The sequence below is a fragment of the Festucalex cinctus genome, chromosome 8 (assembly GCF_051991245.1).
Source record: "Festucalex cinctus isolate MCC-2025b chromosome 8, RoL_Fcin_1.0, whole genome shotgun sequence".
NCBI lineage: Eukaryota > Metazoa > Chordata > Actinopteri > Syngnathiformes > Syngnathidae > Festucalex > Festucalex cinctus.
Genome location: NC_135418.1, coordinates 10,604,520 through 10,630,854, shown reverse-complemented (window position 1 = coordinate 10,630,854; position 26,335 = coordinate 10,604,520). Strand labels below are relative to the sequence as shown.

General features: G+C 42.3%; 2 protein-coding genes across 7 annotated transcripts in view; one reads left to right on the top strand and one right to left on the bottom strand.

Annotated features, from left to right (window-relative positions):
- ncoa3 (nuclear receptor coactivator 3) overlaps nucleotides 1-12,709 on the top strand; it is a 42,192-nt gene extending 29,483 nt beyond the window's left edge. For 4 of the 6 annotated variants that reach the window (XM_077529331.1, XM_077529334.1, XM_077529336.1 and 1 more), the window contains 13 exons: nucleotides 20-540; nucleotides 604-1,553; nucleotides 1,648-1,768; nucleotides 2,082-2,321; nucleotides 2,401-2,613; nucleotides 3,031-3,148; nucleotides 3,256-3,427; nucleotides 4,697-5,065; nucleotides 5,243-5,386; nucleotides 5,471-5,711; nucleotides 8,652-8,844; nucleotides 10,719-10,929; nucleotides 11,001-12,709. In XM_077529331.1, the coding sequence (XP_077385457.1) occupies nucleotides 20-540; nucleotides 604-1,553; nucleotides 1,648-1,768; nucleotides 2,082-2,321; nucleotides 2,401-2,613; nucleotides 3,031-3,148; nucleotides 3,256-3,427; nucleotides 4,697-5,065; nucleotides 5,243-5,386; nucleotides 5,471-5,711; nucleotides 8,652-8,844; nucleotides 10,719-10,929; nucleotides 11,001-11,012 (3,505 nt within the window). In that variant the 3' untranslated portion in view covers nucleotides 11,013-12,709. The remainder of the gene's footprint in view (nucleotides 1-19; nucleotides 541-603; nucleotides 1,554-1,647; nucleotides 1,769-2,081; nucleotides 2,322-2,400; nucleotides 2,614-3,030; nucleotides 3,149-3,255; nucleotides 3,428-4,696; nucleotides 5,066-5,242; nucleotides 5,387-5,470; nucleotides 5,712-8,651; nucleotides 8,845-10,718; nucleotides 10,930-11,000) is intronic. The other 2 variants (XM_077529332.1, XM_077529333.1) reach the window with 2 other exon arrangements.
- A 2,366-nt stretch (nucleotides 12,710-15,075) lies between these two features.
- Nucleotides 15,076-16,194, bottom strand: id1 (inhibitor of DNA binding 1, HLH protein). Its single transcript, XM_077529296.1, has 2 exons — nucleotides 15,706-16,194; nucleotides 15,076-15,619 (listed from the first exon to the last, which is right to left on the bottom strand). The coding sequence occupies exons 1-2, from the start codon at nucleotides 16,066-16,068 to the stop codon at nucleotides 15,584-15,586; spliced, it is 399 nt and encodes a 132-aa protein (XP_077385422.1). The 5' UTR covers nucleotides 16,069-16,194; the 3' UTR covers nucleotides 15,076-15,583.
- Between the last annotated feature and the right edge of the window lie 10,141 nt (nucleotides 16,195-26,335).

Genomic DNA, 26,335 nt, shown 5'->3' with positions numbered 1-26,335 from the left:
TATGTATTTAATCTTTCAGAGAGCAGAATAGCTATCGTGGAAACCAAGTAGGAGGCATCAGGCCTCAAAGCATGGGTGTGAACAACCCCAACCAGCAGATGAACATGGTGTCTGGTGGAGGCATGAACATGGCCTATGGCATGGCTGAGCAGGGAAACTTGGCCCAAAGAGGAGCACCTCCTTACAGTGGGGGCAACCGCATGAATCAAATGAACCCCATGCATCAAATGAATCCCATGCATCAAATGAACAACATGGGCCCAATCAATTCCATGAACTCAATGAACATGATGAACCAAATGGGGCAAATGAATCCGATGGGCCACCACAGCCTGCATCAGCAGCAGCAGCAGCATCAGCACCAACATCAACAGATGGCTCAGTTCCATGGGGGTGGACCTGGAGGTGGAGGATACGGAATGGGGATGAGCAGTCCCCCGCAGGCCAGTCCAGGCATAAATGGCCCTCCACACAATGTCATGGGTTCTCCCCGAGTCAGAGGAAGTCCCAAGATGGGTGCCAGCCCCTTCTCTCCTGGAGGTATGTAAAGCAAAATCAGCTATTCTCACATCTTACCAAGCTCAAATGCTCTCTCATTTATAGGTTTGAATTCTCCCATGAGCTCCAGTCACCCGAGTAACTCAGGAGGCGGGTCCACTACTTTCTCCAGCAGCTCCTTGAATGCTCTGCAAGCAATCAGCGAGGGTGTGGGCAACCCGTTGCCCTCCCCTCTTACTTCCCCTACCACGCACAAGCCCGACAGCTCACCAAGCATCAATTCCACCAACCAGGTTACAGGTGGACCATGCAAATCCGGACTCCCATCTCACTGCGACTCAAAGAGCCCAGGTAGCTCACTGGGGGCGACGGGAGAGCAGCATCCCCACACCCCCTCAAGCGAGTGCCCTTCGGACAAACCAGACAGTCAAGCAAGCAGAGAGGCGGGACCAAACATGGGAGAATGTAATCGTCGGGGGCCCGACAAAAGCCACAAGAAGCTTTTGCAGCTCCTCACATCGCCAACAGATGAGCTCGCGCTGGCGAAACACCCTCCAAGCTCTGTGCCCAGTTCCACACCAGATGTGAAAGACGGAACAACTGGTGTTACCAGCCCTTCCTCCTCAACTGGTGTGTCTTCCTCCACAGGCGGAGGTCACGGCGCGGTGTCCTCTTCAGGGCATTTCACAGGTCAGTCAGTTCAAAAGAAACACAAGATTCTCCACAAACTCCTGAAAAATGGGAACACTCCCGCTGAGTTGGCCTGCATCACAGCAGAAGCCACTGGCAAGAGTAGCTTAGAATCCGGCACGTCTGAGGCAGGAGCTGTCGGAGGAGTTCGGGGATCAGAATCCAAGCAGGAGCAGCACAGTCCGAAGAAGGAGAAGCCCCATGCGCTCCTTCACTACCTTCTTAATAAGGATGACTCAAAAGAAGGTGCTGATATCAAGCCAAAGCTGGAAGAGCTAGAGGGGAGGGGAGCTCTGGCGTCAGGGGTCTCAAGCTCTGAGACCCACTCAATGGATGGCAAAGTCAAGCTTGAACCATCTGATGAGGTGATACTTTCACTCAAACCAACAATCTCATTTTAGCATTAGTCAGCACAATAAACATTTTTGGAATTCATTTTATTCCCCACATCACATTCAGGTGGAGACCCTGGAGACCATCCTTGGAACAAGGAATGTTTCTGGTTTCTTCCCTGAGCCTGATTCCAGATCAGGAAAAGAAGTCGGGTACAAACAGGGAATCATGCCTGACAGTTTGCTCGGTAAGCCAAATACAATTTTTTTTTTTTTCTGGTGAGTACTGATACCAAGTATCGTATCAGGCTGATACACGGCTTTACTTCAAGGTATCGGTACGACAGCGGCCTATCGCAGTGGGGTGGCCGTTTTGTGGTCAGGAACTAGAAATTTGAAAAATAGAAAATTACCATTACGGTAATTTAATGCAATTTTAAGGGAAAGTGCTTGGGTCACCCATCCATACTTTTTAATGTTATCTTGCAGCTTTTAATTTTGACTAATTAAACCTGTAATTTGGACTGCTTCAAGAGCCTAAGCTTTCCTTGTTTGTTTTAGAAGGCGATCGAGGCACTATAGCTCCAGGTCAGCGAGGCGCCTGTCAAAGAGCGCTGTCTGTCGATTCCAAGCCGATGTGTGGCGAAATGCCAGTGGGAGTTGGCTTGGCTGGAAGAAGGAATGTCCTTTGTCCCGCACTCATCAAACAAGAGAACATGGATGCGCCGATCCGACCTGGGGGTGTTCCTAATGGCTTCCCTGGAGGCACGGGAGTGTGTCCACCAAGAGGCCATCCAACACGTACATTTGAATAACCATTGGAAAAATTACATGTAGCCGACTGTGTGACTAAGTTTTGTTTTTGACTCTTGTCGATCAGGAGGCATGGTCAGAGGGACGGGGATGCCTCAACGCCCTCCAATGGCAGGGCCAGGGGATTGGGTAATGCAACGATCGAACACCAGCCCGATGACTGGACCAGGTCACCCAGGCATGGGTCGCTCCGGTCCAATGGGGGGACCCATGATCAACCGCTCCAACAGTGTACCCGCAAACACGAGGTCAATCCTGCAGCAACAACTTATGGAGAGGGGTACGTCTGATGAAGTACTAATCATATACGCTACGTAGTAAAAATACAAAGAACCCAAAGCAACATCAGTCTGAACCTTCTTGAATGAATGAATCAATTTACTGGTAATTTAGTTGCATGTAATGCTTGCTTGAAATGTTATTTTAAAAAGTGTGACTTGGAACTGACTGTAAGCATATATACAATTATATATATATATTTTTTGTACTGCGATTGGCTGGCAACCGGTTCAAGGTGTACCCTGCCTACTGCCCGAAGCCGCCTCTGATAGGCTCCAGCACCCCCGCGACCCTTGTGAGGAATAAGCGGTTAAGAAAATGGATGGATGGATATATTTTTTTGTATTGGTTCATGTGAGTAATTTGAATATTTTCAACCAGCTGCTGATTATTGCACCACCCACTGTCTCCACTGTAGGTACCAATGAAGGCAACATGAGTATGAGCCCTTTTGGCGGTGCCGGGCCCCCTCCTCGGTCCCCTTCCTGGCCAGACTCTGCAATGGGGATTGAAAAATCACAGAGTAACATAAACAGGTAAACATAAGTCTTTCTCAGTTGATCCTAATCAATGATTGTAGACAGACTCTGTCCTACTTTTTGTAACATCCATTCAATATCTTCCTCTTCATCTTTTGTGACAGGGAACAGTTTGGCAACCCCCTAGAGGAGCTTCTCGGCCCCCTGGCAAGCAGTGAAGGACAGAGTGATGAGCGGGCACTTCTGGATCAGCTGGACTCTCTGCTCAACACTGCAGACGTCATTGCTTTGCAGGAAATAGACCGAGCCCTCGGCATCCCTGAAATAGTAGGCCAGGTATGGGTACTATTAAAGATTATTTGAACTGCAAAGTAATTTATTGGCATCTGGTTTACTTTCCATTATTATTATTATTTAGAGCAGGGGTGTCCAAACTTCTTCTTCCAAGGGCCACATACAGAAAATATAAAGATTTTTTTGTTACTTTTACTTATTTATTAACTCATTTGCTCCCAAAAACTTACAAATACATTCTATTTTAAATGTATTAAGTGTACCAAAGACGTATTTAGACATTTTTATGCTAGAGCATACAGAAGGCTCTGATGCAGTCTCTCAACTGCAGAGAACGTGTGAAAAAAATGGTAGTAATTACAAAAACGGCCAGCATGTGGCAACAGAGTATAATAGATCTGATGATGAAAACAAGCTGTTTCCCCACAATTCTAAGCAGATTTGTGAATAATGATGAAATTAGCTATTAGCTCGCTCTAAGCTAATTGCTGCAAAAAGGAAACCGATAGAAATATACTTTTTCCTGATGAAAGAAAAGACTCTAATCTTTCTTTTGGTAGGTTCCATGTGTTTATAGCAATAGAACACAATATTCTGTGGGCCTTACAAAATCAGTCAGTCAGCTGGGAGCGAAGGAGGTTGCTTCAGTGAAAATGGCTTGGAGTGAATGACTTAAACACGGTAAAATCAATGAAACATGAATACATTTGTGGTATAATGTAGTTATTTTGGAAAAACTGCTACTGCTACAGGTTCATAAGGCAAATAGTTCAGGATTTATTTTGGGGGTTTTGGGGTGATCTGTGTGTGCCACTATAACAGATCCATCCGCCTCTCCATTGACAGAAGCTGAATCCCAACTCACCATTCTGAATCACAACAAGAACAATCTGTAGTAAACTGACTACACTTAAGAATTGTTGAAGTGATTTCTCCATTTTTATTTGTGAAACTGAATGCTGTTGAATCTCCACAGTATTACAAACAGAAATTCACTTAGTATTTAAGATGTAAATGTATGTCTTTGCATAGCTAGAAAAGTTTAATCCACCCTCTTCTTTTTAAAAATAAAAAAATAAATAAATAAAAAATACCATTGTGGCCATGTCAAAAAATATTTTTAGTATATGCTGCCAAAAAAATGCATGGTGGGTCGCAAATGGCCCCGGCTGTGATTTGGACACCACTGATTTAGAGAGTTCATGTTTTGGGTACCGAAAAAATTGTACTTTATGACACCTGCTTCACTCCAAATTCATATTAAGATCTAACGCTCAATCTGTTATGACATTTCTCTCTTCTTGACCTTAGAACCAAGGACCTGAGGGCCATCCTCAGGCCCGGGATCAAGGACAGACTCAATCTGCCCCATCAGAGCCTTTCACAGGGCCCGACTCAACCATTGGCATGGAGCAAAAGCCCATGTACGGCCAAGGGTATCCCGGGCCACCGGGACCCGCCTCAATGGGCATGCAGCCTGGTTACGGTGGCAACACAATACCAAGCCAATCTCCAGCAGGATTCAACCCCATGATGAATCAAATGGGCCAGCCCGGAGGCTTCCCTGGAATGGGAGGTATGGCAGGTCTGGGTAACCCCCGCGCCAACATGATGAGGCCTCGCATGATCCCGGCCAAGCCTCTTCGACTGCAGCTGCAGCAGAGGCTTCAAGCGCCACAGGTGATCACACTCACAGCAAAGTTCTTGAAATATTAATTAAAAAAAATACTTACGTTTTTTTTGTACATTTTTCTGTTGGTGGTTGAGTACATTTCTAAACTACTGACTGTATTACAGCACATCAGAAGTAATCAACCCCCATAATAACGTTTGTTTAAAAATGATCCCATATGACAGTTTATGAACCAGACCCGTCAAGGCATGAAGATGGAAAGTGCCCCTGGAGGAAATCCCGCCATGCGCCCTGCCATGCGGCCCAGCATGCAGCCCGGCATGCGACCGAATATGCAGCCTGGGATGCAGCCAGGGATGAGTGGTCAGGTATGTCAGGAGCTGTCCTTCATGCTTCATCTAAAATCACGATTATTTATGCAAGTTAGTCAGTGTATTTTTGTTTTTGCGCAGCCTGGTTTCCTGAATGCTCAGATGATAGCCCAGCGCAGGGAATTGCAGATGAGGCGGCAGCGGATGATGATGCTGATGCAGCAGCAGCAGCAGCAACAGATGCAGGCGCAGGCACAAGGGGCTGCCGCAGGATTCAGCCCTCCTCCAAATGTCACCGCACCGGGAGGAATGGAAAATTCCATGGGAGGTCCCGGCATGAACCAACCAGGACAGCAGGGATTCAACTATGGAGGTAACTATGGTGAGTCATTTGCGACAAAGCTGTTTGCGTTTTAAGAGTCACTGACTGAAAATGACATTACAGTGCCTAAAGGCTCAGGTAACGACCAATCACGGATCACCTGTTTTCTGGGTTTAGTCATGTGACGTTTTTTGGGCACTGTGATTTCATTTACAGTTGACAGCAAGTGGCAAAATGGCCACAAAATGAGATGGTTCATATTATTCTACAAACACAATATTAATCAGAATGCTGTGTTTAGCTAATGTGGGCACATACAACAATTTTTGACTTGACTTCCCCCTCAATCATTTGTTAGTTTGTTTATGCTATTTGAAACATTTCCTGTTTGGGTATTAATTTTTTAATAAAAAATAAAGGTAATAAAGTTTTCCTCTAGAATGGATTATTTCTTAAGGTGGAAGAAACCTTTTTGACAATAATACAGTGGTAACTCTACTTACGAAATTAATTGGTTCTGGAAGAAAGTTCTTAAGTAGAAAATTTTGTAAGTAGAGACGCATTTTCCATGTAAATGCCCTAATCCGTTCCAAGCCTCCCAAAATTCAGACAAAAATGTTTTATAAAGCATAAAAATGCATCAAAACATGTAACAAATACATGTTACAATTAGATTATTGCACAATAAATGAGAGTTGTGCATAATGTAAAAAACAAAGAATAGAGTAAAGAATAAAAATGATGGTCATTTACCTTTTTAACTGCTGTCCTCATCGTTTTTTGCCCTCTTTGGTTCATGTCCTCCTCTCTCAGTAGTGTTTTTTTATCTTTATTTTTTATTTATTTATTTTTATTTTTTTACCTGGTGTTTTGTAAAGAACTGATCCATGGATTTTTGCTTTTTTTTTTTTTCTCCTTCGGAAATGTCCAAGGCAAACATCATCTTAGTGAGCAAACGCACGACTGGTGAACACTTTTTTTGGGCGATTCTTTTAAACAAATTCTGAAACTTCATGGAAAGTTCCGGTATGGCGAGGCATCTTTTTAAAAAAAATAAAATAAAAAAAAAAAGGCCCGTCTCGTTGCAATTAAAAACTTACTGTGCCTTCATCAATCACAAATTGTTTGAATTTTTGCACAAATTCGTTGGCCGTTAGTTAATACATTTACGAAAAACTATCGGGCCGCGGGATGAATGATGAGGACGCTGTATAGACACCGATCTAGTATACGCTCATAGATACCTATGGTAGAGGTTCCTCTTAGCCAATGGGATGCCAGAAACATGCACAAACACCGATCTAGTATACACTCATATCTATGGTAGGTTCCTCTTAGCCAATGGGATGCCAGAAACATGCCCAAACACCGATCTAGTATTTACGCTCATAGGTACCTATGGTAGGAAATAGCCATAGCCGAAAGTATGTTGCGTTCGGTAATGTATTTTTACCTTTCGAATCTAGAAATTTCTTTCGTAACAAGAGGAAATATTTTCCCGTTGAGGCGTTTCGTAACCCGACAATATCGTATGAAGAGACGTTCGTAAGTAGAGGTTCCACTGTATGTTATATGTGACCTCACTAGTCTAATAAACATAACATTCTGATTAATATTACATTCTTATAATATGAGTTATGATGCAAAATCCAACTTTTTTTGTCCATCTCAGGGGGCGGCCACTTACTGTCGCCTGAAGATGACATCACAGTTGCTCAGGGCTTAGGCGACGACCAATCACAGCTCACCTGTTTTCTGAAGCTGAACTGTGATTGGTTGTTACCCGAGCAATATTGATGTCATCTTTAGTCGACAGCAAGTGGCAAAATGGCCGCACCCTGAGATGGATTTAAAAAAAAAAAAACGGCTGGATTTTGCTGCTTTAACTCATATTCCACTAATGCAATAGTAAACAGAATAACTTATTTAGACTAGTGGGGCAGCATCGAACATGTTATTGTCAAGAATTTTTTTCAGTAGGCAAAAAAACATTTTTCTATTATAGTTCTCTTCGTTGCACTTAATATTAATACCCACAGATACAAGTGGTTTTCTTTGACTGCTGGGTTTATTGATCCTTGACAAACAATTAATCCACCGTGAAAATGAGAGCAAAAATATTCATACAAACACAACAATTAGCAAAAGGAAAATAAATACAGCTTTGACTTAATGTACAAAAACGTAGTGACAGAGACAATTTTTTTTTTTTTTTTTTTTTTTTTAAAGGGCACTAAGCTTATTTTCATTTCTAGTCTTTTTATTTTTTTATTTCTCTCTTTCAAACTTAACACGGTCGTGTCCTGCTGTGTCTTAAAGTTACAGTGTGTAATATTTGGGTCCATCTAGTGGTGAACTAATAATTCATTCATAAAAAAAACAACATTATTATTCTCAATAATATGAAAAAAAAACATTAAATTAAAAAAAACAAAAACATTTTTTTATTTTTTTAATATAATCGTACGTCTAGTAATCATTAATTATATTCCACAGGTCGCAGCCATGCCTTTTTAGGAGGCTGACATGTTTTGCCGCCATCTATCAGTTTGTACTCAAAATACAGTCTGTAAAATTTCCTCCTCTTTCGAAACAAAAACACATAAAATAAATCTTCTTTTACAGTAGTAATTGGTGGTGGGCTTTTGAAGTGTAGCCTCTGAATGTGCATGCTTGAAAATTGTTGCATTCTATTAGTTCACCACTAAATCTCACTAAATAATACACACTGTACCTTTCATGATATGTTCTCACTCACCTTTCGAAGCTTTTCCTTTACCCACTAACATAGATGTATCCGCCCTATAGCGCCCTCTTTAGTGTGAGTGGTGACACTTGCCCAATAGCAAAGAAAAAAATAATAATCCACACAAAAATGACAATGTGGCAGCTACATAGATTAAATATAAACTAAAAACACATGTTATCAATATCCATTTTGCTTGTTTTCTCTGCCATGTTGGAAGTTGCTATCCTGAACTGTTTTTTCTGCACATGCAGGAATGAACCAACAGGGGGAGCAATCGTTCATGGCTCCAAGTAGCAGCCCACCGCAAAACATGATGGCGGGTAGGATGGGAGGTCCAGCTCAGAACAACATGATGTCGGGAATGCAAGGAAATCCACAGGGAGGCTCCATGTATCCGTCGGCAGACATGAAGGGCTGGCAGCAGGGTGGAATGACACGCAAAAGGTATGCAATGCCAACATAATGACACTTGACTGCAGTCAAAGTCATTCTGGGCTAAAACGTTGCATTGTTAGTGTGTGTCATTTGGTTTTAAATGAGACATGTATATTATCATGCATTTAAAAAAAAAAAAGGATGATCATATATGCTGTTCGGGATGAAGCCAGTAAAACTTGTGGACACTTCACCAGACTACATTAGTTAGACTGAAACTGGCTCTGGATCTTCGCTCAGCCTAACTGACCTGATCATATCATGGGTGAAGGAAATCTGAGTGGTGGTGGCTATAACTGTATTTAAATTTGCGCCACTGTTGCATAACAGATGGGGAAAAGACACCTTGTCAGAAATAGGAAGATAACAAAAGATGACTAAATTTAAAAATACATTTTCCAGAATTGGGGTGGCACGGTGGATGACTGGTTAGCATGTCCCCCTCCCATTTCTGAGGACTCCTGGGTGGAGTTTGCATGTTCTCCCCGTGCCCGCGTGGGTCTTCTCCGGGTACTCCGGTCTCCTCCCACATTCCAAAGACATGCGTGGCAGGTTGATTGGGCGCTCCGAATTGTCCCTAGGTGTGGATGGTTGTTCGTCTCTGTGTGCCGTGCGATTGGCTGGCAACTAGTTCAGGGTGTCCCCCGCCTATTGCCCAAAGCCAGCTGAGATAGGCTCCAGCACCCCCCACAAACCTTGTGAGGAATAAGCGGTCAAGAAAATGGATGGTTGGATAATGGCCCTTTTTAATTTCTGAAGTTTCATATTTTTTGTGAAACACGGGGATTCTCAAAGTGTGATTTGTGGGCTCCCTCTAGTGGTATGTGAAAGAATCACAGCCTAATAACATTTCAGTTGTTTCTTGCCAAGATCATTTTTTTCATTTTTTCAAGATCAAATTTGCAGTTACTTTATTTTTAAATATTTATTTAGCTAATTTGCTATTTGTATTTAACTTTATGTGTAATACATTTCCATTTAGTAATCATTTAAGTAGTTTTTATTTCCCTATATTTAAGTGCAGTGTTAATAATGTTCACACTGCGTAAGGACAGTGGCTTACAATGATGTAAAATATGCTTTCTAGATGTCAAACCTCTGCCGTATTTGGGCTTACTACACTGTTGTATGCTAATGTTGGTCATTGTGGTGGTACTTGAAGAGCTAAGTATTTGTTTTAGGTGGTACTTGAAATAAAATTGTCTGTTTCATTGAGCCTGGGCACCATTATATTTATAAACAGCCATGGCACAAAACCAAACAAACATGTCAACAACCCCCCCCCCCCCAAAAAAAGTGTGAAAACTGAAATAAAGATGATCTTGTCTCAATTTCCTGAATGGCACCAAGTGCCATCTAGTGAACAAACATAGAATTGTTCTCTCTGTCACTTTGTCAAGGAGATATCCATCCATTTTCTTGACCGCTTATTCCTCACAAGGGTCGCGGGGGGTGCTGGCGCCTATCTCAGCTGGCTCTGGGCAGTAGGAGGGGGACACCTTGGACTGGTTGCCAACCAATCGCAGGGCACACAGAGACAAACAACGATCCACACTCACAAGAACACCTAGGGACAATTCGAAGCGCCCAATCAACTCATGTCTTTGGAATGTGGGAGGAGACCGGAGTACCCGGAGAAGACCCACGCGGGCACGGGGAGAACATGCAAACTCCACCCAGGAAGGCCGGTGCCTGGACTCGAACCAGAGTCCTCAGAACTGGGAGGCGGACGTACTAACCAGTCATCCACCGTGCCGCGTCAAAGAGATATGTCGAATTAATAATAATTTATGACAAATAAATTGTAGTGTAAAATTTTGGGAACCACTTGTGTAGTAAATCTACGACATGACTCAGCATTTCTTTTTGTTCGTGTCCTCTAGCTCGTATCCCCAGCAACAGTTTCCACAGCAGGCAAACCAGGGCCAGTTTGGCAACATGATGATGAACAACTCGATTGGCAGACCCGGCGCGGTCGGTGGTGCCGGCCCGCCACAAATGGGCCAAATGTCGGTCCAGATGCAGAATCAAATGCAGGGCCAGATGGGCATGGGCCCCATGGGAATGGGTCGCATGCCAATGGGACCCGATCAGGTACGTCACACTTTGCCACACCTGACATTCTGCCAATGCTTTATAACATTTTTAATTTGTATTTTTTTCAGAAATATTGCTGAGAACATGAGCTCACAGCCTTGCCACAAAGTTTTGGGCTCTGAGGACACGCAAACATTATTCTCCAGCATCAAGCATGACATCGACACAACACACTGCTCATCCAAGTGGGACTTTGCCCTGAGGATGAATTTGTGCCAGGTTTTTATCTCCAACTGGAGCCTCGCACCCTCATATTAGCGCGCACACGCGTCGCACGTGTGACTTGGAGATGTCAGTCAGTGTTGAGCGAAATGGGGAGCGACGGTACAACTGGCTCTGACTGCACTTTACCTGGATGTTTCTGTATGAAAAAAAAAAAGATTGATGCAATATTTCCTCATCTTTACAGCCTTACTCAAAATTGGATGCCTTCACAACAATGGGTTTTGTTTCTGGGTTTTTTTTTGTTTGTTTTTTTCCTGCGCCTCATGTAAGTCATTGGAAGCTATAAGCACAGTTTATTATGGTATGCAGATTGGAGCAATAATGTCTATCCTAACTGAGCATCTCAACCTCTGTTTGAAGCAAACAAATGGTACTGCAGTATTAGATGTCTCAAACATCATCTGTGAATATGAATTGTAAATATTCAACAAAATATATCAGACATGAATTTAAAGGACTATTATTGCACAAAGAATGAGGCTGGCTTGTATTTTTTATTTTTTTTGTCCTGTAGGTCAAAGCTGATTTGGTTGGTTTGTATTTTTCTAATTTTTAACACCTTTCCAAATATTACAGATCTGATGGGACTTTTTAAAAGCTGTATTTTATTATTATTATTATTCTTTCTGCAAATGTGTGTATTTCATGTCTTAGCGAGGCACTTTTAATTGTGACAAGGATCTGGCGAACTGAAGGTTTGAGGTTGCACACTTGAGTGTTATTGGAAAATGGTGCAAGTGGCATCTTTTTGGAGCTTCAGTTTTGTTGTTTGACGTGCGAGACGAGTTTTGTATGCGCGTCTCACTGCAGTACGACGAGGACGTGAACAAACAGTCTGCAATTCACCACATCTCTGGTCCTCACATTCTTCTCCTTCCTCTTTCTGTGGAGAGTATTTTTTGTGTGTGTATGTTTTTTTTTTTTTTTTTGTATTTTAGCCATTTGGTCCTTTTCCTTTGGACTCTTATTCTGCTCAATCTACCTTTTCAACAAGCGCAATCCAAAGATATTTTTCCACATCTTTGTATAGTTTCTAAGGTTTTGGGGTGTACATTTTTATGATATACATTATTTTATTCAGATGGTAAATGGGTACATATCATACATCAGTAAACTCATATGATGGTTTATGTATTTTAGTCATATAAAGGGGTTGGAAGTTGTTGGGAGCGCTGTGCAGAAAAGACTAAGAAATTTCCCACTGCATAATGCCCTTGAACCCAAATCAGAAAAGTTGACTTCAAGACATATCAATGGCACAACTACAACTTCGTACCAGGCCCTGATGTTGCTACTTGTGGGGGGAACACAACTTTGTAATGTTTCAACGAAGTGCAAGGCGACGCAAAAGATAATTGAACTGTTTTCCTATCTTTGGGATTTGAATAGCTGGCATTTTACAGGATGTATATTACAAGTTGTTTTTTTTTCAGTTGATGTTGATATTGATGTAAATACAAATTTCTATTTAAACACTTTGATTGTGAACTTATGATTATCAGCGGGCACATCTGCTGGTATATTATGTTTACAAAATAAACAAAGGAAACCATGATGTGTCAAGTTATTGCGGAATAAAATTTGGTGGCCCAGATTTAACACTAATTACTTTTGTGAGTTAATTGAAACGACAACACAGGGTGTATGCAGTAAAGAAATTTTGTATATTTTGTTTGGTAGTGATTTTTTTTTCAATTTGTAAAGCAGTTAAAGGGATACTTGACTCATTGAGCCATTTTCAGTGGTAAAAAGTTCATATTTTGTCCAAAATTAATTTGATAACTTCATTATTTCTCATGTACAATTAATACTTTTTAAAAGTAATTGTTCTACTTGCTGTCGACTGATGATGACATCACCTGTGCTGAGGAAGGAGGTAACGACCAATCATGGCTCACCTGTTTTCTGGGGTTGTTCAGCAAACCCAGCCAGTATCCTTCAAAAGAGTCCTGGAATATTGTTGCATTACTTAAATTAATTCAAATGTGGTTAATTCAATTGTATTACTTTCCTTCATGCATCTCATTCAAAAATTTATGGAGTTATTGCAAATAAAAGCCACAGTTTCTTTCTATTACCTGACTTGTTCATACCGGTAATTAAATGAGTTCTAAATTTGAGAAACTGAGTGAATTATGCCAATATTTTAATCATATATTTTTCATAAACCTTGAAACGTCCTCTATACATCTGTCCATTTTTTTAAATTAAAATTTAATAAATTCCTGTCGTAGTAAATAATTGCATCTTTTTTAAATAAAATGGTAAAATAAAATAATATATTTATTTAATGACGTAATTTTAATAAATACATTAATTATGAATTGGAAAATTAATCAATTGATTCGTTCATTCATGAATAAACTGTTACTTAAAATATATATATATATATATATATATATATATATATATATATATATATATATATTAAACCTTTTATCCCTTCTCCACATGTCCCATCTGTCCGTTTTGCACTTTAGCCAACAGGGGGCAATGTTGCTCTGTAACGCAGATCAGCAGATTCGGCTGATATAATTGCAATACCCAAAATGAACGCTAGGAAGTGCTCATTCCTTGCAAAAAGTGACATCATAGCTTGTAAATAAATTGCAAAGTTGTTCATTTTTCACGAATACAATACTAATTTACAGAAAATGCTGTAAATCGTCTCGAAAAATTCGATAACGTATTTATATTTTGCTGTTGAAGGTGTTTCGCAATTACGTTAAGTTTTATTCAGTGAGTGCGTGTGTAAAAATATGACGTGTTGTAGCAGATCTCAATCACGAGCTTGTAGTGTGGGAATCTGTGCCAAAGCGAGGCTGACTCTCTCTCTCTCTCTCTGTCTCTCTGTCTCTCTGTCTGTGTGTTGGCTCGGCTCCCGGCCCATCTGCGGCCTGGCCCGCGGATTACTGTTTGTTAATGTTTCAATCAGCTGTGTGTTGAGGAATGTGGAGCTATTTAACCTGAACTTCCCCAGGTGTGCCGCGGCGCCGCTCAGTCTGGGCCCGGCCGCCCTCCCCTCCCTCCTCTCCCTCCCCTCGCCGCCTCCCTCCTCCCTCCTCCCCCCCGCCCCTGCCCTTGGCACAAAGCTATCGCACAAACACAATCACGCGGCGCCCGGGCGGCCACGCCGGCCCGCAGCTGTGCGCATCGCACCGCAGGGAAAATGGGAAAAACATTGCACCGGGGAGACAGAATAAATCTTACAAGCGATCTTAAAGCCAGAGCCTGTTTTTTAACCCGTGCGGCGCACATGCTGATTTATAGCACAACACATTGAAAACAGCATGTTGAAATGACGCCTGACTCAGGGAAATTGTAATTTTAGAGCGGACTGACGCCTTGTCATTTGACAACTCCTGCACACACTCGCTTTACGATGATCTCGACATACAACGTTTCGACGTACAAATATGTAAACAGACATTTACTAATTATGACTTAAATGTTTGCAAGCTAATTATCCCATTTGGTTGTTTTATATTTATGTGTTGAATGTAAAACATTTAAAAGTTAAAAACGAGACAAAATTATAGTTTGTGTCTGATTCCCATTGTGTTGATTTTTGTTAACTTTTACCCCATTTTGAAGTTGTAGGCTAAGTGAAACATCCTCTTGTAAGGTGATAGTTCATAATGAGCCACACAAATGAGTTAAGAGTGCTAGGCTATTGTGTTGACCAAACTTTTGGCTTTTTGTTACCAAATATAACACTCACTAGAGTGACCAAACAGCTTGTTGTGAGTCTGAACAGGCTTTATTTACATTGACTAGCATTCCACTCGAGATTTTTCTCCAATAAGGCCCATCACGGTGCCATAATAGCAAAGTGTTAGTTTTCACACATGGATAAGGAATCAGTGCTCAAAGCCTCATATGTGTGTGTATGCGTGGAAGAAGCAGTAACACAATGAGTTAAAAATAATTGTCTTGTTTTAATTAAAAAACACCAATAAAATGTACATTGTAAGAAAACAATATGTTCACATGTAATGTGGCATTGTAATATACAATACAGTTTATCGCTCAGGAATCTGAGAATTACAACAACAACAAAAATATACAAATTTGTGGAATGATTTCTTTCAGATAGTTTGCACAAGATACAAGAATGTAACAGAAGCTTTGTAGAAGACGCAACAGGTTCTGCTGGACTGGTCTCGACTTGGTCCCAGCGGCCAGCCCAGTCTTGTGTCTGTCTTCTCTTTCTGGACCCTCGGATGAATCGAGAGCCTCGAGTGACTTCTTGCTTTGACATCCTCTCCAACTCCAGAACGTCCACGCAACTGCTTCTAGCTTTTTCGTTTTTGCGAGAGTGGGAACCGCGCCCCCACCCCACAATTAACAGTTCAAGGTTTTCGTGGATGCTGCGTGGTGACACCTTTGGAAAGCCTCGTGAAGCTCCAGATGCTCCGTGAAGCTCTTAGCGGCACATGATCCTGTCATCCGAGCAGCCATTCTGCAAAAAGGAGGCAGATTATTAGCACACCGTGAAGCTTTTGACACAAAAACAACAAAATCATAGATGAGTTTTGAGATAATCACCTCTACAGCGATGCTGGCGAGCTCCGCGTTGAGGGCAGTGAGCGGCGTGCGCGTCTGCGCGCCCCCGGATTGGTGGCGGCTCCTCTCCGGCTCGTCCAGCTCCACCTGCAGATCCCAGATGTAGTCGATGACGTGCTGCAGGATCTCCACCTTGCTCGCCTTCTTGTTGGTGGGCAGGGTGGGCACGAGCTCCTTGAGTTTGCTGTAGCAGCTGTTCATGTCCTGCAGGAAGACGCTCATCTGCTCGTCCAGCAGCGGGATCTTGCATTTGGAGATGGCCAGACTCTGCTCAGACAAGCAGCGCACCATGTCCTCGCCGCCAACTTTGCTCTTCAGGGCGCAAGTAGATCCAACGACCTTCATGGTGGGGAGAAGATTCAGTTTGTATTTTCCACACAGGAAGAAAAAAAAAGTCGGCGTGCAAGCGCTAAATTCTCCTTTGTGGATTGCAGCGTGGCAATGTTGACAGTTCGCAACGTCCACATGGGGAGACTTCCTGCTTATATAGCGAGAGCGGTAGGAGGGGGCACGGCCTTGCAGCAGCTCAGCCAATCGAGTGTCGGTATTCGTATGAACGCGCTGACACCTCGTCCTATCGGCGAGCTCGCCTGGTTATCGGGATTTCCAATCTGTTTGAGGGATGGCGTTACAAATGGAAACAAATGTGTGTCTTTTATGGCTAATATGTGGGAATCCAGCTGTCCGTTGCGAGGCTTGGGGACTCTGCAGGTGGAGATTGCCTGCGGGACAGTCACGGGGTGCTGCGGTGGGAGAATGAATGAATGAATGCGCCGTGTTAATTAGGCTGCCACACATTTGGCCATTGTTGCTGGCTCTGCAGATGTGCACCGCTGTAGTCAGAGCTGCTTCCTGGGGCCCTGCCCTAAAATAAATTTCAGTTTGGGATTTTCTGATTTTCTTGTTGTTTGATTGAACTTTTTGTCAAACAATAAGAAATTAATAAGTGAGTGCAAATGCTGATTCAAATATTTGGCTTAATAAAATTCAGATAACCCATTAATTGGCCAATTAATTAAAAATAATCAAAAATAATAATCATTAAATTACTTTTCCCCCCTTAATGCTTACAATAATGATATGAAGTACAACAGAACATTTGACTGTTTTACAATACTTATTTATATAAGTTTACAACACAGAGCAAATTTGGGAAAAAAATGGGAGCAATTTGAATTAATCGTTGTCTTCTGTTGTAGTGTGTCACAAAAATGAATGAATTAATGAATTAATGAATGAAATAACCACCAATCCCCCTCAATTTCTAGCCACTTTAAAAGAACCAATTAAATACAGTTGTTCTGGTCTTAATAATAGCATTATTAGAGGTAATTTTAATACGTTATTATTATTATTATTATTATTATTATTATTTTTTTTTTATTTTTTTTTTTTTTATTTTTTTTTTTTTAAGGCAGCCCTTAGCATCCCATCACTTCCCAAGAAGTAGCTCTCAGTTTCAAAAAAGGTTTGTGACCCCTGATCTAGATCTCTAAAAGTAATGAAGAAATAAATACTGTACTGTAAATACATAAAAAAAAAAAACTGCAACAATGTAAGTAATTTATAGTGCGGCAACCACAATAAAGTGCAACAAACGATGAAACAATTTAAGTATATAAAATAATGCAAACTGACAGAGTATAATAAAATGTCAACAATGTCTTAAATTATTTGTTTTTATTAAAAACAAATGAAACAAAAATAAGAGTGGTGGTTAATTTTAATCGTGAAAGTGTATTTAATGTACCACTGCATTTTCCAATTCCTCGAGCTCAAAGCTGTCTTTCTGCTCGCTTGTTCTCTTCTTTTCCAACCTTTTTCCGAATCGACAAGACGAGCAGTGTTCGCGGCGGCGCTAACTTTTCGCAGATTCCTTCACATGTTTCTGCAGTGTGTGCCGAGCCTCGCTTTCACATGGTTCGTGTCCCCCCCCTCCCTCTCAGATTATCCAAACAAGCCCGCGCAGCGCGCAGACTGGCAGGCGCCAGCGCGGTGACGTCACCCATTCATTGGAGCCTTGACGCCTGTCAGCCTGGCGCCGCTCGGGCGGTCTCCATGGAGACGTCAAACAAGAGAACTCGCACCGCCTCGCTCCGCCATTCACCTGCACCCCGAGAACAAACCAGCTCCGGAGCTTTGTCGTTCATTTATCACCTTGCAGAAGCCAGTTGAGATTACCGCCCCGCGCACCTGCACGGGCGCCGCTAGACGAGTGCGAGCCCGGGTGGGGCGGGACGGTTTAGATCTGAATTAGCATTTTAGCACACATCGCTTGCATACTTTCACATGGCCATTTTCACGTGGGGCTTTTTATCTATTGTCTTTTGGACATCATCTTCATCTCAATGTGCCGGTTGTGATTTCATTTTGCATACTTATCAAATAGGCTATGGCTATGCTAAAATCTGAGCTAAAAAATAAAAATCAGAGGACATAGCTTGCAAGCTAATTTCTGAGATGATAATCAAGATAATAGGTCCTGCATGATTGAAAAAAAAACAACGAGCTAAATTATGCTAATGAGAGCAACTGGAAAATACACATTTTACCCATCTTTTTCGGATTAGACAGAACATTTTGCACTCCAAAATTTGGTGGATTTTGAGATGGCACAAGGCACAATTCATTTACCACAAATCATTCACATTGCCTGAGTGCTGACAATAATGTGCAAACATTCTCTAAAAATAAATTCTATACTCTAAAAAAGTACCTGAAAAAAAATCTATTTAAAACTCATTCACTGCCTTTGACAAGTATACTTGTCAATTGTATTTTTTAGAGCGGTGTTAAATGGGGGCGAATCTGGGCATGCTCCACTGTAAATATCAAACTTGGAAACAACTTTACTGATGCCCAACCACCGGTAGATGACATCATTGCCCCATTTTATACGAAATAAACACAGTTTCAGAGTCCATGGGAGAAATGGCTGTATTTTGGCAAACCTACATTTTTCTGCTGTCAATTATAAAAGAACGTGACGGGACAAAAAGTAGGGAGTCTATTCTGTTATTTGGTAGATTCGGTTTATATATAATTATTGAATGTAATATCACGTGAGTATTGGAAATGTAAAAATTTTCTATAATGACTGGCAGTGAATGAGTTAAGTTCAGTTCAGTTAAGTTGGACTTCGTTACTTCCTGTCACTGCCATTGACTCCAATGTGTTGTTTACCATGTTTTTTCTTTTTCTTTTTTTACTGTTGTTCATAGGCTACATTACATCCACTTGATTTTTTTTTAACACATGATGTCAATTAATTATCCATTAATGACATCATGATTTAAAACATAGAACATCATAGAATATACTGTATAAATAAAAATACAGACAGCAGTGGGTGTAGTGGTTTGCATGACTACCTTACAGTTTGGAGGTTTGGTTCAAACCTCCGAACTGTAAGGAGTTTGTATGTTCTCATGCATGTGTAGGTTTTGTCTGGTGATTCTGGCTTGTATTTTAGGTTCACTCAAAACTGTGAAATCATATAAATGTTTAATTGCACAACAAACTGATGGATAATTTGTACTATGGCATCCATTTTGTATTCTTAAAAAGTATATAGTTTAGTATTAAATTTATTTCCTTAAGGCAATTCAGAAACTTAAAACCAACAAATTGATTGTTCAAGTTACTGTTTGATTCAAAAAAATATTGCAGTATATCAACATGATCATTTATTACATATGAGAATTTGAAATTTTGATACAGATTTTAGCATGGCTCATGAAAGTTAACGCACATGATTTTCTTTTGCGGGCCACATAAAATGACATGTGGGCCGGGTCTGGCCCCTGAGCCTTGAGTTTGACACCTAAATTGTCCATATATTTGATTGTGAGACGGAATAGTTGTTTGTCTACATGTAACATAAGACTGGACTTAAAAAGTTAGTTAGCTAGGAAAGCTCTAGCTCCCCACGACCTCCAACAAGACAAGCTATAGAAAATAGATGGGATATATTTTATAAATAGAAAGTAATGTAAAATGTACAGAATCATATTTTCAAATTGTATCCATGTCATTAGTGGCTGTTATGCATGGTCAGAAATGGTCATTTCTAACCAATTGAATGCAGATCTTGGCAGTAATTAAAATACACGTGTGGAAAAAAAATGTAAAAACATAAAACGCAATAAAAACTAAAAACAGCAAAAAAATGGCTAAGAACAAAACATTGGACTAATCTGAGCTGTCTCCTGATGAGCCATGACCTAAACCCTATTGAACATCCGAAACATGCCATCTGGTGAAAGCCCCATTTCAAACCAGCCGGAGCAGTTTTGTCACGACAAGTTTGCCAAATACAGGTCGACAGGTGCACAAGTGTCATTGAGAGTAACAGAAATCCAAGGTTGTGCAACCAGACTTTTTGCTACGTTATTTTTGTCCAGACCAGTTTCCTTAGTGTGAAATAACACCTGTCTCTCGATAAGTCATCCAACTCGAGTTTCAGCTGTCATTTTTTTAAAAAGGCAAGCCACATATTCCATATTAGTGAATGACCCTCTTTAACATTAGTGGATTTTTCTTTATAGTGTATGTTAGTATACCTGCCTTGCACAAACATATGCAATATTTGAAACAGTTTTGTAAATCACCCTTGTTTTAGTCTACAATCTATTAAAAGAGCCATGACTCATTGTTTTCTTTTAACCAATCTCCCTAGCCCAAGGCTTTTTCTTCTTTCTGTTGCAGTAACCTGTAAAAACTTTTTTCCCCAACTTTCTTTTTTCTCTTTTTTTTTCTTCTTGCCCCTGCCCTCTGTCCCAGGTCGCAGCTGACAGGGCGGTGGGAGGGCCGGGTGGGCAGAACAATGGGAGCGCGATGCAGGGATTGTGGGAGAGAATCTAGGCTGGAGCCACAGTGTCTGGAGCACCCCTCCACTCCCCTCATCCAGCTTTTGTTCAGCTGCAAAAGCTATCAGCACTTCCTACTGACACCAACAATAACTCCACACAGCTGGGCCCTTTTTAGCCTGTTTACAGCACATCAAGGCGAGGGGAGACAGAGGGAAGAGGCAGAGGAGGGCAAAGAAGAGTGAACCATATTAGCTCCTGATTTTAACTGACAGAGAATGGCAGTGCCCACTTGCGGCGCCCCGTCCCTCCTTCATTGCCGACACGGGATTCATTTCCCAGCGGACCCGTTAGACGTTTGCCTCGTTACCACTATTTTATGTTTGCTGACAGGCTACCGTTTGGGACGGTCTGTCGCAACATCCTGCAGCCATCAAACACCAGAAAGGCTTTTAAAGAACATTGTGTTGTTGTTTTTTTGGTTTTGTTTCATGGGAGACATTGTTCCATTCAGTGGAAGGGAAGCATATTCAATAATACGCCCTCTTTATCACTTGTGCGAGTAAAGCACATTACAGGAAGTATTGGGAAAAGTTGATGCAGGAATTCCTTCAGAGGAAATGGGACATTCCAGCACACTTTTGCTGCTGTTTTTATTACTGTTGGGACAATACGTAGCAGTCTTACTAGTTCCTGAAACACGAAAGTGGCCCAAGTCACAATAATGTCGACAGGGAATAAATCGTTTTGTTTCTTGGACAGACAGATTTCAGAAATGCTGTTGGAAATCAATTCAGAGAGAAACATCATCATCACACAAATCAAAATATTATTGTAGCATAGCTATTATTTCATTTATAGAGTTGATTTTTTTTTTTGTCAACATACATTAAAATAAATAAATAAAATATCTACATTAGATTGGCACCAGTTTTGGTTTTGACTTGCTAGCAAGAAATTGAGACGGGTGGTGGCAAACTCAACTTATTTCACAACAAGCTGCAGTTTGGCAAACAGTCAACAATGTATATATATTTTTTAAAAAGAGGCTTTAAGCTGGTTATTGTCACTACCATTTAAAGTTTACTGTCAAATAAAACAAAACAAACAGAATTGCACCTTGTTTATTTACAGCAAACCACACAACTTTGCCTTTAGCATATCCACTAGCTTAATGCTAACACACAATGTTTCCATTAATTGGGGAAAGATTATATAAGATACAAGTGTTTTGAGTTGTGAGCGTGTTTATGGAACAAATTAAAGTCGTAAGACAAAGCACACTGTACATTTTAAACATTCCATACTGAAACAGTCTACCCCATTCACCATTTTTATAGCTAAATTGGCCTTCAAGATGTGCTATTTATATTGATATCTATCTATCTATCTATCTATCTATCTATCTATCTATCTATCTATCTATCTATCTATCTATCTATCTATCTATCTATCTATCTATCTATCTATCTATCTATCTATCTATCTATCTATCTATCTATCTAGCTTGCTAGCTTATTTATTTATCTAGTGTGCTAGCTTGCTACCTATCCATCTATTCATCTACGCACGCACACACGCTCGAGGCTGTCGCCTCGCAGCTGTGGGATTAGTTTCCAGTTCCCAGTCAGGCTCATCCTGTTTTCTTGATAATGATCACACCTTGTGCAGGTGAGCAGGTGAGTGGAGAGGCTCGTGTGAGTCCAGGAAGGTGTGCGTGCGTGGTGTCAACCACAACCCATTGTCACATTTCCACCTTAGCCAATTGATGACGGACGCGCCGCGACGTTCCACCCGGGACAGGAAGTCCGATGTGAAATTCTGTGTTGTCGTGTGTCAGCTGCTTCGCGCACACACCCCGCCTGGATTCCTGGAGATGCTGGTGCGCTGCGGTGTGGCTTGGCACCTCCCTGTGTAATGACTGAGGGCCGGTGGTTGGGAGTCACTTCCTGTGGGAGTCCCGGTTCAGAGATGTGTCATCAGCAGCGCAGACTGGCCGGAGCCGACTACTGAGTGTTTTTTTGTTTGTTTGTTTTTTTGGTCTGAACAGGGTAGTTGGGCACTACTGAGTAGGTTACACTATCTGCATGTTATCCTTGAAAAACAGGTGTCCTTTGGTCTGCGTCCTTGGCCCGACAGCGAGTTTGGTTTGGTCTTTCGGCTATGTGTGTGTGTGTGTGTGTGTGTGTGTATTCACCAAACGTACCCCTCCTTACACCCTGTTGGCCATCTCCCACTGCCTGGTTCCCACACACACTATCAAAGCCCTTTAATGGCTTCTAATTAGCTCCCCATCTGCTGGTGACAGCGCACTGGTGGCATGCTAAAGCACCCATTGAGAGCACGGACATTGTACTCTGGAATACTTTCCACTCCAGTGGCAATTGCCTGGAGAGAGAGCTTTAGTCGGGAGGGGGTGCGAGCGCAGGGGGCGTTCGGCTCGAGTTTGGTGAGTAGGGGGTGAGATGGAGGGGATGCTTGCTAGTGTTTTCTACGGTCACGGCTTGGGGGAGTGTAGGAGTGGGGGGGAAACACAATGGGAGACAGTGTTACAGCTTGTTGCGAATCTAATAACGCCCGAGACACTCTTCAGTCGGCTGGTCACCCCCCCCCACCACCACCCTCGGCCCATCACCACCGCAACCACCAGCAACTTTTTTTCCCAACGCCATCTCGGCCCTCCCTTCACTTCTTCATTCTTTCAGCAAACCGTTCACTGGTCACATCACACAGAGCGGACGGGCGGGTGAGTTTACGCTGACTTTACATTGAGGTCACAGTAAAACAGACAACACAACCCCGATGAGCATCTCCATTGTCCCGACCAGCCCAGTGGTTATACAGTGAACAATAGTTGCACCTCTATAGAAAGTGTATGTGTAGCCTAATGAGGCCTCTTCATTAGCGGAAGGCTGTCTATGTTTGAATGCGACCCACATGTCAAATCCAAATCTTCGCCAGGACTCCAACAGAGTCCAGGTCCACTGGTAGCAGAAGGAGGACCAGCTGTTCCCAGCTGGTTGCCAGAAGATGCCCATGGGGGACAGGCCTTGATTGCTGCTGGCCAGCTGCCCCCTCCCCCTTTCCCAACTTAGTGGACTGGTGAAGATCAAATAAATAACAAGAGTTTAAAAAATGGATTGAAGAATATTCAACTTTGAACTCGTGATCATATTGCGCAATCAGAAGCTTAAATACCCCAATAAACAAGCTGTCATACAATCTATCAAATCAATTGAGCAACCAAGGCGATTCAAGAACCCAGCAACATGAACTGAGACCAGAAGGGCCTGATGTAGGTTTGTAATAAATAAATAAATAAATAAATAAATAAATAAATAAATAAATACATTAATTCATTAATAAAGGCTGATTTTTTGTGTGCCTAATGCTGCATTCTCACCAAAAGCGAGGGATGGCGATTGGCGGCACGTTTGCATTGTAGTCAATGGAGTTCGCGCGCAACGGAACAAAAGTGCGTGGGCCGGCGCGGAGGACGCGCCGTGTCCCAGCGCGCGGCAGCGAAAATCCGCACATTCGTGACGAAAATCCGCACAATCGCATATTCGCCAAAGTTAAAAAAAATTGAACTTTTTTAGCTTTTCGGCAAGCGGCAGCCAATCGGCTTCGAGTACGGGCACGCCACACACAGCGTCCTCTCTATTGTCACCCCGAACAACACGGCCAGCCAGGACAGAATGGTGAGCAAAGAAGTAGCATTCAAGTGCTTGTAAATCTGTTTACTTGCTAATTAACTGTACTGAGGTAGCAGCAGTGTTTATCATCCATGCCAAAGCACAAATGCCGGCTGCCAGATTGCCACTAAAAAAGCAAAAGTGCTATCACGTACTGTACCTCAAAAAAGGAGAAAATAGTGCCACGGCTGTTTAGTCCCAGAAAAGAAATGAAAGTAGTTGGCGGTGCTCACTTTTTGGTTGACTCGCTAAAGTGCTCCACTTCCTTGTTCACCAAGGGACACGCCTCCTCCGCGAATGAGTGGCAATCGTTCCAAAAAACTCGATGAAACGCTTGCGAAGGAAGCGTTCCAGTTCGCCTTTTCGGATTTGGTGAGAACGCAGCATTATGATATGATCTATGGAAAGTGTTTCTATATATTAATGGGAACTACTTGCTATATCCAAAGAGTTCATGATGCCTTCAAAACTGCTTTACCACATCGAGAACAAACACAAGGCTGCCACTGAGTTATGTATTGTCTCCTCCAAAAGTATTGGAACAGCAAGATCAATTCCTTTGTTTTACTGGAGACATTTGGGTTTCAGATCAAAAGATGAGTTGTGACAAAAGACTCGTGAGCCCAATCTAGATGCATCCATGAAAACCCAAGCCATGACATTACTTCCACGATGCTTCACAGATAAGAATATGTGCTTTTGGATCATAAGCCTTTCCATCACAGAGCACTTCATCAAGGGAAAATAAAGTGGAAGGTCTGACTGGCCGAGTCAATCACCAGACCTTAACCCAATAGAGCATGCATTTTTGCCTCACGATGAGGACACTGAAGGCCGAAACAAGCAAGAAGTGAATGAAGAACGCAACAACTCTGTCCTGAGTTGTTTAACACTTCTAGATGTAAATAGCATGAAATAAAAGTTGGAATTCCGAGTTTTTTGTCTCATATTCATCTTTGGACTTGAAATGTACAACAATAACAAAGGAATTGGCCATGCTGTTTAAATACTTTTTGAGGAGACTGCACAAACCAGGGAAACCAGTACGTGGTGTAAAAAAATGTTATAGGGGAGTTAACCACTGTGGAAAGGTCAAAGGTCAGGAAGTAATTACTCTGACGCACCTAAGGCTCTGTTGCATTGCCACAATTTCATGCGTATTGATTTTATCATATTGATGGTTTAACATTTGTGAAACTTGCGTGAAAGTGAAGCTGGCAGTTAAAAATGACAAGTTGGTCACCTGACCTCTCTCTTCATCTGGCGCTCAAACAAACGCTCACATCCCCACAGCTGCACAGAGGCGTCCAGTCAGCAGCGGCCGGGGACACGAGAGTCCGAGCCCAAAGATGGAGCACGGACAGTGGCAGCTGGGGAGCTGACAAAGCCCCATTCAGAGGGCCCGGGCCCGGGGACAATGGCTGGGCCAGGCTGAGCCCTCTCCTCCACTCTTCCACCCAAAGATTAATACTTCAGATGGGCTTCCCGGTGGCAGGCAGAGCTAAAAGGAGAGCCCTCCTGTTTGTCACTGGGCATTGTGCGAGTCGCCTGAGAACCAACCTCTCGGATGGGCTTGACAAATGAGAGCCGCCATTGACAGTGAACAGATTGGGCCCAACACTTTTGTTTTGATTGTGGAGCGGCTATAATCAAGTTATTTGGGCCTCCGGGAGGTTTTTGTTTCGCTCTTGACATTTAAGTCGCACCTCCACTCAGGTTTCCGCTCTAGCTTGTTGTTTGCCTTCGTCAAATGTGTATAGAGGGTGCAACAACAAGAGCTAGTTAATTTCATTGGGTGTGGGAATTGTGCTTTCCCATTCACAGGCCCTCCAGACAGGAATTCAGGTGCAACAGGTGTAGCTACGTGTATTCTTGTCGCCGTCAATAGGGCTTCACTGCGGAAGGCATTGTTAGCGTCGCCGTCCCCTGAGCACCTCACCTGAATAATCAGCAACCAGAGACTCTGTTAGGTGAGATGAGACAAGACACCGCCCCTCTTAACCCCCTGTTGCTGTCGTCGTGACTGTGTTGCAGGTGTTTCGCCCTTAGCAAGGCGGCAGTTCAGGTTAAACTGCAGGAACGCTGCCCCGCCTTCACACTGGGAACCAG